Source organism: Helobdella robusta (assembly GCF_000326865.2).
Source record: "Helobdella robusta unplaced genomic scaffold HELROscaffold_14, whole genome shotgun sequence".
Classification (NCBI taxonomy): domain Eukaryota; kingdom Metazoa; phylum Annelida; class Clitellata; order Rhynchobdellida; family Glossiphoniidae; genus Helobdella; species Helobdella robusta.
Window position 1 is genome coordinate 513,351 of NW_008703782.1, and position 13,135 is coordinate 526,485.

The 13,135-nt window shown below is 32.0% G+C and overlaps 2 protein-coding genes across 2 annotated transcripts in view; one reads left to right on the forward strand and one right to left on the reverse strand.

The window, feature by feature from the left end:
* Positions 1-1,867, forward strand: part of HELRODRAFT_74464 (hypothetical protein) — a gene marked incomplete at both ends in the record, with an annotated part of 7,203 nt that extends 5,336 nt beyond the window's left edge. The window contains 2 exons of the mRNA XM_009014549.1: positions 1,309-1,386; positions 1,757-1,867. Of these exons, the coding sequence (XP_009012797.1) occupies positions 1,309-1,386; positions 1,757-1,867 (189 nt within the window). The remainder of the gene's footprint in view (positions 1-1,308; positions 1,387-1,756) is intronic.
* A 2,021-nt stretch (positions 1,868-3,888) lies between these two features.
* On the reverse strand, positions 3,889-8,849 carry HELRODRAFT_186768 (hypothetical protein). Its single transcript, XM_009014550.1, has 17 exons — positions 8,812-8,849; positions 8,487-8,575; positions 8,121-8,170; positions 7,895-7,982; positions 7,574-7,674; positions 7,418-7,489; positions 7,112-7,237; positions 6,711-6,887; positions 6,464-6,510; positions 6,281-6,344; positions 6,093-6,181; positions 5,625-5,695; positions 5,136-5,230; positions 4,800-4,898; positions 4,584-4,731; positions 4,222-4,339; positions 3,889-3,987 (listed from the first exon to the last, which is right to left on the reverse strand). The coding sequence occupies exons 1-17, from the start codon at positions 8,817-8,819 to the stop codon at positions 3,978-3,980; spliced, it is 1,452 nt and encodes a 483-aa protein (XP_009012798.1). The 5' UTR covers positions 8,820-8,849; the 3' UTR covers positions 3,889-3,977.
* Positions 8,850-13,135: the final 4,286 nt, after the last annotated feature.

Below are 13,135 nucleotides of genomic sequence, written 5' to 3' on the forward strand. Positions count from 1 at the left end.
GAACTAGCTTTTGCAAATATTTCTTTTCCACGCGTTACCTAGACAACCATAGAGTATTTATAGCTACCAGACGACAATAAAATAGTAAGTAAGATGAATTACTGAAGCTCAATTCACAACTTCCAATTTACCAGATTTTTAGCTAATTTTCGGTTCTCTGGTTCATATTCTTTTTTCTCCTATATTAAAACCTTAAACTTTACAAAACCTTCATAATTTATGTTAGGAATAATAGTTCTAATTAAGGATGAAAGATTGCTACCCAAACATTTTAATCTGTTCGATTCACAAGCAAATTTATTCATGTTTCCCATGAAATATGTGAGTGTTCACAATTTTTTGAGCACTACTGTAGTCCGGGAGTGAGTTCCATTTTTTCGTCCCATAAAAACAAATATTGCAGAACCGGTATTCACGTTTTGGAGTTTTAATCCTGAACATGCAATCAATCACTGATCTTGTCGATGGCGATTTGAGCAACAGCTTTATTGATCCGGTGAGAATTGTGTCGGTTGATATCAATTCCCCATGAAATATTTTATGTAAAAGGCAACATGATTTAAAATTGTTTATTTCGAAGATAGATAAAATTTGGAGTAGCTAGGCATAGACATTATAAATTAAAGTATTGCAGGAAGAGATATAGTATATAAATATAAATAAATATATTGTGTTAAATATAAAATAAAATACCTAACCACAATTTTGACATTTCTAAAAAAAACTAGTATCCTGTGTTCTTACTAATCTTTCAATTAATTGCATTCTTCTTGGGGTTGAAATAATTGCCGGAAATGCCTTTAATAATTCTTTGTTAACTTTACTTCCAGATAGCAGAATTTTTGCTGTATTTTTATAATCTTCATCAATATTCCCCAACATTTCCGTAATTGTATCTGAATGGTACAATAATTAAAATCTTCTTCGTGGATTCTATGTATGTTGGTTTTAAACAACTCTAAAAGACAACTCTAGCAATGGCTTTTAATAAACTTTAAAAGTTGGTCTTGAACAAGACATTTTGAGGTCTTTCAAAACTTTGTTGTTCTTCGTCAAAATAATTTACAAAAATATTTTTTAGAAAATTTGGTATGCCGTTGAACTCATTTTGTCTATATATTGATGTTAAATCAGTAGCCATTTTTAGAAATATTTTAGGCACAGTTATAACAATTATAACAGCAGTGTTATTGTCTGTTATAATTGTTATCCTAGTTTTATGTTTTAACATCTGGTAACAATAAATATCATTATTGTTATCGTTTAATAATATTATTTTTTCAATTTAATTTAACTTTTCATGGAAAGACTGGCTATACAAGTTCATTGGGTGAAGGCTATTTCATGAACTACAAAGATTACGATAGGAGATTTTCTGCCCATGTGGTTTGTTGTCATTGCTTATTTTTATATTATTATCTATTTATTTATTATTATTATCCGCTATTATAGAAATTTAATTTAGATTTTAAAATTCATCTTTTTGTTTATCAATGTATTTGTCAACTCTTATTTGTTTTCTGTCCAAATTTTTGCTTTTTCCAATTTAATTTATGATCTATTTAAAATTAATATTATGGTCTATTTATAGTTAATATTATAACATATTAATATACTGACCTGTATTTAAATGTTGGTCTTTATTCATGTAATGACCTATGTTCATACTATTGCATATTGATATGGTGACCTAATTAAATGTTGACCCGCTTTTGAATGCTTACTTATATTAACATGTTGACCTAATTTTTTGCAGCTTGATTGGTCGGCCTTTGTAATAATGACCCTGCCCTCACTGGCCATACCCTACTTACTGTGGCATCAAAGTAAGAATAAGTACGAACACGGCAAGTCGAAGAAGAATTGATCAGAATACATATATATATACTATCTAATTAATCCAATGGCAAAGAGAGTTTCCATTGGTTGAGAATGTTAAGAATAGTTTTGATTGGATGGATGATGATTTATTTTGGTGGGTGGGTTAATTTGATTGGCTGATTATGAAATTTGCAATATATACTGCCAAAAAAGCAAAAAGAGTAAGATTGTTATCGAAATAGTAAGCAGGTATATGTGTATGTGTGCCTGTGTGTGTGTAGTAAAATTTTGTCATTTGGTTATTGTATGTTCCCTTGATGTATGCAATGTTGTCATGTTATGTTTTGCTTTGTTATTATTGTAGTTTTTGTTCTTATTATTAATATTATTGTTTTATTTATTAATATTTGTTATTCAGTTTTGTCTTGTTATTGTTCATATTACGGACAAGTAACGATCATAATAATAATAATGGAAATAATATTAGTTATTTACTTTTTACATTACGATTTTAAATATCCTGGAAACACACAAAAGAATGATTTTACTTTATTTAATTAATAAATTTATTATTCATCTTTTTCAATTCAAAACTTTTAATAATTAAACTAGGAATAAATAAATAAATAGAATTTTAAAAGATTATAAATTTTAAAATCAATGAATGAACGAATGAAAGTTTAGACATATAAATAACCCATCTTTCTTACGCATACGAACATGTATATATATATATATATATATATATATGTTAAAACCACAATTTTACATGAAGCTTATATACGAAATCATTTTAAATATATGAAATGTAAGTTAAACTAATGTATATATAGATCTATACATATGCAATATTAAAAATAATATATGTATATATACGCTACTAAAATTCATAGGCATAAGCCCGATGTTATATTAATTAAATTTAATAGGTGTTAATCAGCATATAAATAAGTATCCAAGTTTTAATTTCAAAAATTCTATTTATAGTAAATAATCGTGACGTAATCATTGCGTATGTGGCTATTAATAGATTAATTTATAGTTTGAGATATTCATAGCAAGTGACCCATTCAACCTGGAGACCATAAACGAACAGGTTGTTATTGATTTTTTGGTGCTATTTATAGTAAGCAGTTAAAATGACGCAAACATTGAGGCTATTAATAGCTCAGTTTTAAAAAAATAGAACGAAAAATCTAATAATAATGGCAATAATAATTTAAAACAACATGGAGTTACATTTATGTACTAAATATACTTAAAATAACCTAATTGTGTGTATATATTTATATATATATATATATGTATATTAATATATATAGAACGCGTTAATTACATACATAGATAAAATTGAATGAAACATCTGGCCCAAATATTAGAAAAAAATATATATATATATATATATATAAAGATGAAATTACATCTAAAATGTTATACATATATATATATATATATATCTTTTTATATATATGTATAAGTGTATAGGGGTACGACATTTAGGATGAACGCATGTCTTGTAGCATAGTAATCATTTCATTTATCAATTGAAAATAGAACTTTATAGAGACGAATGAGTGAATGAATGCATGAATGAATGGATAGATGAGTATTTAATTCATAAATCGATTGAATGATTAACTGAATGAAGAAACGCTAAATGGATGATGAGTGGTTAGCACATTAAATAAGCGAATAAAAAATTAACATACATTGATTAGTTGATTGAATGCTGGATAGACTGGCTGATTGATCGAATGATTGATTGGTAGGTTGATCGACTGATTGATTGATGATCAAATGGTATAATTGATTGATTAATTGATTGATTGACTACAACGAAACCGACATTAAAACAAAAAAAGCTTTAGAATAAAACCAATTTGATAAGAAAATTGACATAAAAGTTCATTTATATAAAAACCTATATATATATATATATATATATATATATATATATATATATAGATTGAACGAGGTTTGCGATTTAAAATTGAAATCAGAATATGTAGAATTGAGACAATTGATTGTGAGGTGATAAAAAATATAATAACAATAATAATAATGGGCACGACGATGATGATGGCGAAGATGTTGCATATGAAGAAATAAGCTTTCTCGATCTTTCAATCGGACATTCAATTAACACTGCTGCTGTATCAATATCTGAGTGAAGAAGGATAAGAATAAAGGAATGAGATGACGATATATAGGAGAAATTATACTGATACGCAAGACATACACATGCAAACAAAAAACATAAACAACAAAAAACATAAAAAACATAAAAAACAGAGAAAATAAACAACGAAGAACATAAACAACAAAGAACATAAACAACAAAAAACATAAACAACAAAGTACATAAACAACAAAGAGCATAAACAAGAAGCAACCAACCTATAATAATTAGGCTTGAAAGGTCCGCACTTACTGAGGCCTAGATATTTTGCTTGCTCGTCCGTTAACTCTGTCAGGTGAGCGTCAAAACTGGGCAGGTGTAAGCTGGCCACGTACTCGTCTGTATTATAATTATAATAATTCTGGTGAAAATTATAAAGAGTATACAAATTATGGTTATAATAATTACTGAAAATTTTCATTCACATAGTTTAGCCTATGTAACTGAATGGCGCAACAACCAATGAAAGATGCACATGATAGGATAGGCTCTGAATCTCAGGCACTCTAGCGCTAGGTCAAAAGGTCACCACAACATTCATTCATTCATTCTTTCATTCATTCATTCATTCATTCAAACGTACCCATCTTCTTAGGCAGTAGATAGACGTCTTGTTTGTATCTACCAGCAGGTGCATTGAAGAGCTCAATGAGGGCGAGAGCTTGTGTGGCCGCCGTGACAGACACAACGAACGACGGAATGCTTGAACAGCTGAGGTTTATTAGGCGACCCTGGGGTGGGAGTATGCATACAAACATAGATACACACACACAACACACACACGCACGCACACACATACCTCAGCTATCAATATTATCCTTTTACCATCTGGCCAGATGATGTGGTCGACTTGGGATCTAACCCTCTCCCATGTCAGGTCAGGGGTACGAAGGCTGTTCTGTGTGTGATTGGATAATAGTTTAAATACCGTTTTGTGATTGGTCAGTATAATTTGAATAAAGTTTATTCTGCTGCTTCAAGAGTACGTGCTTGTATTTGTTAATGTTACGCGATTGGACGATTTGAATATTTGCGAAAAAGACGTTCTAATCTGATTGGCCGATTAAATTGCTCGTGTAAAAGTTGTTTTGATTGGAAATAAAATAAAAATACATGAGAGGTCGCTAATGTTTACCACGTCAATTTCGTTATTAGAATGTCCCATGTTGCAGACGATGCAAGAGTTCTTCATCTTGTCCATCAAATCTCTCGTCACTACATTCTTGTTACCTGATTGGTCGATTAAGTAGGTCATAGTTGATTACCATTTGATGACTGGTCGCTGAAGTAGGTCGTGGTTGATAACTATTTAATGATTGGTCAAGTAACCAACCAACCAACAGATCATTATTTCAATAGAAAATTCGCTAATCCATCAAATCACTAATTGACTTATTCAGTCGTTTACTCACTCATTCATTGATTCATTCAATCATTCACTCATTCATTCATTCACTCATTCAATCTTTCATTCATTCATTCACTCATTCATTCACTCATTCATTCACTCATTCATTCACTCATTCATTCACTCATTCATTCAATCATTCATTCAATCATTCATTCAGATTCGTACACTCATTCAATCTTTCATTCATTCATTCACTCATTCAGTTAATCAGACCTGTACACGTGATGACGAGATCGGCAGATTTTATGACCTCGCTCAGTTTAACTACCTTCATACCGTCCATACTATTTATGGGTGGCAAAAAAATCATCATCATCATCATCTATTTCATCATCACCATCATCATCTATTTCATCATCATCATCGCCATTCGTATTATCATTATCAACATCAAAACTGTCATTACCATCGTCATCGTCTTAATTATCATCATCATCGACACTACTACTACTACTACTACTACTACTACTACTTCTACTACTACCACTACCTACCATTACCACTACTACTACTACTACTACTACTACTACTACTACTACTACTACTACTACTACTACTACTACTTCTACTACTACTACTACTACAACAACAACAACAACAACAACAACAACTGCTACTACTGCTTACAATAATAATAATGATAATAATAATAACAATAATAATAATAGCTATAATAGTAACCAGGCTTGCAAAGCACAAATTGGATCAATCTCCGTAACCATGACAACCGCCCCCATGCCCTTCAGGGCTTGACAACAGCCCTTACCGACCTAAAATTATAATTAGGTCAGTAATAAATCTCCATCAGCCAGTGGGATCACTTCGTTTGACTAATTAACATAAATTAACATTAATTAATTAGCGCCAACCTCTCCGTAGCCACAGACTACAACTTGCCTGCCGCCGAGCATTATATCTGTGGTTCTTTTTAATCTTTCAAATTTAATTAATTAATTAATTTATTTATTCAATTAATTATTAATTAATTAATCAATTCATTCAATTAATTAATTAATTAAGTTAATTAGTTAGGTAGGTCTGTAATTGCTAACGCGTCCAAGACTGATTCTCTGCAGCTATACATGTTGTCAAACTTTGTCTGTTGATTTAATAAAAATAACATTAACAATTATAATAACAATAATAATTATGATCATAATAACATTAATAATTATAATAATAATTATGATCATAATAATTTTCGTTATTATTATTATTATCATCATTATCATCATCGTTCATCACAAACAAACACAAACAAATTGCAAACAACAACAGCAAGAGCAGCATCACTACTACCTTAGTGACCGAGTCGTTAACATTCATGGCGGGCACCGACAACTTGCCCGATTTGGAGAGCTGGTACAACCTATGCACCCCGGTCACACTCTCCTCCACTATTCCTTTCACTAATCCAAATATGGCGGGGTACTTTTTTAGGATTAGGTGGGTCGCATCGCCACCGTCGTCTAATATCTTTGGCGGAAAACAACAAAGAAAAAACAACAAAGAAAAATTGATAATAACCCGTGTTAATTTTATTTAGCAAATTAATTTTAAAAGTATTGTAATTATAATTGTAATTACCATTACTAAGTGGACCCATGAAAAATTTAAATACGAATTATTTTATTCAAATAGGCCGATCAGAAGTTTTCAATATGAATTATTGAAAATAAACTGGATCAATCAGAGCTCACCAAATTAGGCTGCCAGTTATCTGATTGGATGCAGCGATCGATGCACCACCAAAAGTCGGCCTCTGATTCGCCCTTCCAAGCAAATACTGAGAAGCCCGCCTCAGCCAATGCCGCTGCAACTTCGTTCTGATTGGTCGGTTTTTTTAAAATCATGAATAGCAGCAATAAGGTTTTATAACGAACGAATCAAAGTAATTAAACAATTAAAAGTATAACAAAACGTATAATTAATTACGATCATAAGCAACCTATTTGAGACTACAAGCCATAGTTTATGAATAAATTATGTTAACGAGTTTGGCCTACCTGTGTTGAGTATATGTTGCATGCGCACCATCTGATTTGGGCACCAAGAGAGTGTAGAGTCTCTATTAACACCTGGATGATGATAAAAAAAAATCAACAATAAAAATAACAACAACAACAATAATAATAATAACAATCATCAACATCATCACTAACAGCAGTCTGAGCAGTGATGTGCGTGCATCCAATGATCTTTGCCCCAATCAAGGGCTTGTCAGTTTGACCTTTTCTTCTTAAGGTCATTAAACCGAGCATTTCTATAATAATAACAACAACAACAATAATAATAATTATTATTGTTGTTGTTGATGACGAAACAGCACTCAAATAGCCAACGCATTTATCATTTATCATCATTAGCAGCCACAACAATGTCGTCATCATCAACAACGACAGCCACAACAATGACGTCATCATCAGCAACGACAGCCACAACAATGACGTCATCATCAGCAACGACAGCAGTGAGGTCGGAACCTTGCTCGGCAATTTCAATCTCCCTTCTGCCGAAAGCCGCTTGCTGCATGTTCCTAACGCAAAAATCCTGAAACCCCTTGCTCGTTTTCTAATAAAGAGTTAATTTTACGTACCCAGTTAACATAATTTATGCATAATTATCGTCGTAGCATAGCAGGCGCGTAGAAATTAACATAATTTATGTACAGTAGAGTGGTAACAAAATATTTCATTCCATAGTCACAACCTGAATGCTCTCCCGCGGATTGGTGTCGTCGTCATCGTCGTCCGAGCTACCTTTGAAGATCAGGATGGCGATCATCATCATCATCATCACAATCATCATCGTCATCATCATCACTACATCCTTTATGACGATCATCATCATCACAATCATCATCGTCATCATCATCACTACTTCCTTTATGACAATCGTCATCACATTCATCACCATCAACAACAACAACGACAACAACAGCAGCAACAATTATCATCATCAAAACCATCATCATTATAACTACCATCATCAAAACCGTCATCATTATAACTATCATCGTCAAAACCATCATCATTATACTATCATCATCATTATTATCGTCGTCGTCGTCATCACTTGTGTTGTAGCTCTCAGCTGAAGAGGCAGACATGGACCTATCACATTTGTTCTTCTGCTGAGCTGGTTGGTTCCTATAACGCACCTCCTGATGAGGATGACGGTGATTGTGATGATGATGATGATGACGGTGATTGTGATGATGATGATGATTGTGATGATGATGAAGATTGTGATGATGATGAAGATTGTGATGATTCTGATGATGATGATTACGATGACGATGATAATATACAATATATCAATGAATGAATGAATGAATGAATGAATGAATCAACCAACCAACCAACCAACCAACCAATCAATCAATCAATCGACACATACTCTTTTCATCTGTGCCTCTTCACAACATTTTGTGGTCGAATTGCTTGGTGGTAACGTCTGTGTTGTTATTGTAAAAACATTCATGTTACGTTACTGTCCATCCATGTATGCATGTGTGTGTTTGTCTGTGTGTGAGTTTGTTTGTGTGTGTCTGTGTGTAAGTGCGTGTGTGTGTGCGTGTGTGTGTGTCTCTGTGTGTGTGTGCATTCAATTCGAAATTCAATTCAAAGAATTCAGAAGAATACTCAAAGTTTCTACCCATTAGGTCCCAAACCAAGAAATTTGAAGGATGAACATTATGATAGAAAAAAATTTAATTATTCATTTCTATGTACGTATGTATGCATATGTATGTATTTCATTATATATATATATATATATATATATATATATATACATGCGTGTGTGCGTGTGTGTGTGTGTGTGTGTGCGTATTGTCGCTCTGTGTCAAGTTCATTAAAAATATCCAAATGACAAGACGATAATAGTAGCACAAGCGGCAACAACAACAATAATAAAAATAATAATAATAGTGTAAAACAACAACAATAACACTAACAACAACTACAATGATAATAATAATAACAATAATAACAATAACAATAGTAATAATAATAACTCTGATTCTTACAGTAACAGTAGTAACAATCTCATTATCGAGAACAGAAAATTTCCATTAAAAAAGTAGAATTTTCCTCATCATCAATCAATATCAGCTATTATTATATGTATATGCCTGCGTCTCTCTCTCTCTCTCTCTTTCTCTTTCACTCTCTCTCTCTGCCTTTCTTTCTATCTATCCATTTGTCTGTCTATCTATCTACCCATCCATCCATCTATAAATATACATAATATTGCACAAAATGACTATATATTATCTACAACATGAAAGGTAGTTTTAGCATTTCTTAGCATAAATTAATACAACATTATTATTATTATTACTATCATTCTCATCATCATCAGCGCTAACAACCGTGACGTCATCATTATTATTATTGGTGACGTTGACGGCAGTTGTAGGGGTATTGGAACTGTCCTCTTCCTCTAAAACAGTGAAAAGGGAATTTGTCGTTGTTGTTGTTAGTGACGTAACGATAACGTTGTTGTTGTTGATGTTTTTAGTAAAGCAGTCATTCCGTTCCTTTGGAGGTTTGTAGTCGTGATGACGATAATTATGATGACGATGATGATGATTTTGGCTACTCAGATGATGATGATGATGATCGTGCTGCTGCTGCTGTTGTTGATGGTGGTGATGATGATAATGACGATTATTTTGACCTTGACGATGATGATGGTGACCGTGACCTTGACTTTTTAAACGCTTCTTCTCGTTGTCATAATAACTCTGAATCTGGCTTTGATAGAAGGACATCTCTGCAAAAACTTTGTCGTTGACGTTATCACACACGTCATTATTATTATTATATTTATTATTATTATTGTTACATTTATTATTATTATTATTATTATCAGTTTGCGATGAACTCGAGATTAACTCGATATACCTACCATCCTCTATTATATTTATAATGGGGCTGATCGACTTGCCGTACTTTTGGTGAGAACAGAGCAGATGTTCTTTATAATCTATGGGGTAGTCCGTGATAGGGCCTGACACTTTTGGCACCAATTGAAAGATTTTACCATTTTTAGGTTTATTATCATTAATATCGTTACTATTGTTATTGTTATGATTATTGTTATTTTTATCGGTGTTATTGTAGTTGTTATCGATATTTTTGTCTTCAAACTTATCATCGAATGACGCATTGTTAGTAAACCAGGGATTGGCAATAGTCACATTGTCTTCACTATAATTTCTATTACAATTACCATCATCGTCATCGTTTGTAGATTTAGTAAGATTCGTATTGTTAATAATTATACTGTCCAAAATCTGTTCTAAGAACTCTTTCTCAGTAGAAAGGGAAACGCTCTGAGAGGGTTCAAGTACATTTTGAATGTTTTTGATGCTGTTGTAGTAAGTGTCATTCTTGTTGCTGCTGTTGATGTAGTTATTATTTTCGGTACTGCTATAAACGCCGTTGCAGCTATCGATGCCGTTAATGTCATTGCTGTCGTCATTCAGGTTGTTTTTTATCAGCTGTTTGTCTCTGCTATTGCTGTGGTTGTTGCCATAACCATCATAATCACTCTCGAGACCCTTTGAATGACATTTTAAACTGATAAATCTATTTTTAGCTACATTAACTCCGCCTACTAAACCACCAGCGGTCTCTTCATTACTTTTACCCTCCATCATTTTTTTACCAACATGACAGTTACAACTTGAGTTTGGTGTGCCATAAAAATCAAAAATACCGAAATCACCATTACCATTACAACTGTTATTACATATGGTAGTAGTATTAGTAGTAGTAGTAGCAGCAGCAGTAGTATTAGTAGTAGTGGTAATAGTATTAGTAATAATAGTAGTAATAGAATCGACGAAATCTGAATGTTTTGAGAAATTAAAGTTATTTTCTTCACGTTTAACAGAACCATAGTCACTGTTTAAGTAGCAATTGCATTGAAAACTTTGATAATTTAGATACTCTTCAACTTTCTCGTCTTCATCATTATCGTCACTATTATTATTATTACTACTACTACTAATACTACTACTACTACTACTAATACTAGTACTATTAGAGCAACGACAATGATAACGCTTAACCTCACAGTATGACTCGAGATAAGTACCATAGATATAACAATTGCACGCTAAATTCCTAAACTCCAAACTTGAATCATCACCCACATCATATATATCGGCGAACGTTGATGATGACCATTCGTCACTCACATATTTATCTACGGAAGAAGAGGATGACGTCAGAGGTATGAATTTATTCACCATTCTATGGTCCCCAAGAACACTGGCGGTACTACAACTACAAACGTCATTAGGCCTACCTATATCGTAAATTGTAGAATGCTTCTTATTACCTAACGAATTTTTCAACATTTTACTATTGCTACTACTATCTATATTTACCGTATTATCGTCAGTAAAATTTGATTTTTCGGCAGTAGTAGTAGCAGCAGCAGTGGTAATAGTAGTAACAGCAGCAGCGGCAGCAGTAAGACTCAAAGTATTGACATTAACAATGTGGCTAACTTCACTAACGTAGTGTACACCCTTTCCGTTTTTATTACGGAAACCGCTGAGCGTACATCTGCAATAGAAATTAGGAACCGTAAACGGCTCTATGAAGAAATAAATACTATTGCAGCAATCATCATCGTCGTCGTCGTCATCGAAATTATTATTGTTACAAATATTATTATTATAATAATTTATTTTATTATTATTATCGTTATTGTGATATTCTTCAACAAATTCAATACCTTCGTACAGAAGACAACGAAACTTATCCCCAGAGCAGTTATTATTATTATCGTTATTAACGCATTTACTATCGATATTATTGTTATTGATACTATTAGTATTATTATTATTATGATTATTGTTATCGAAATAAAAAGAATTCTCAGAAGAACCGTTGCAAAGTTTCAACTTATTTTCGTTTACTTTAAGCCTCTCCTTCAGCATCACAATCCTACTTGCAATACTATTGAGACTGGAGGACGACATCCTATACTTATATATATAGTATTTCAAGTAGTAATAATAGTGGTAATAGTAGAAGCAGCAGCAGTAGTAGTAGTAGTACCAATAACGGTAGTAGCAGCGTTAGTAACGGTGAGAAAAGTTAATTTTTTTTAATGTAATAGTCGAATGTCATTATCATTATTAATGTTGTTGTTATCATTAATGATATTATTAATGTTATTATTAATTAATTACGTTATGAACGTTTTGGAATATTCATCTCATTCAAGTACAACTCTCCAACTGATTAACATTAACTACTTTAAAATTCAGAATTCAGCACAGCCAATCTTGGCGGGCGTAACGATGTTATTACGGTGACGTCACAGTAACAATTACCATAATAATAATAATTATACAGTAACAGTAACAATTACCATAATAATAATAATTTATAAATACATCAATAACAAAGAACAAACAACAATAGCAATCGGAGAGGCATAGCTAGTTGACGAATATTTTCTGAATGAAATATAAATCCATTTAAATTGAATTAAACTCAATGGAATAAATTATAACCGCCCATATATGTTATATAATTATATATAACATATTATATATACATATATATATATATATGTATGTATATACATATATATATATATATATGTGTGTGTGTGTGTGTGTGTGCGGGCGCGCGAGTATAATACATTTCAATGCATCAGATAAAATGTTTTGGCATCTTAATAAGATAGATTAG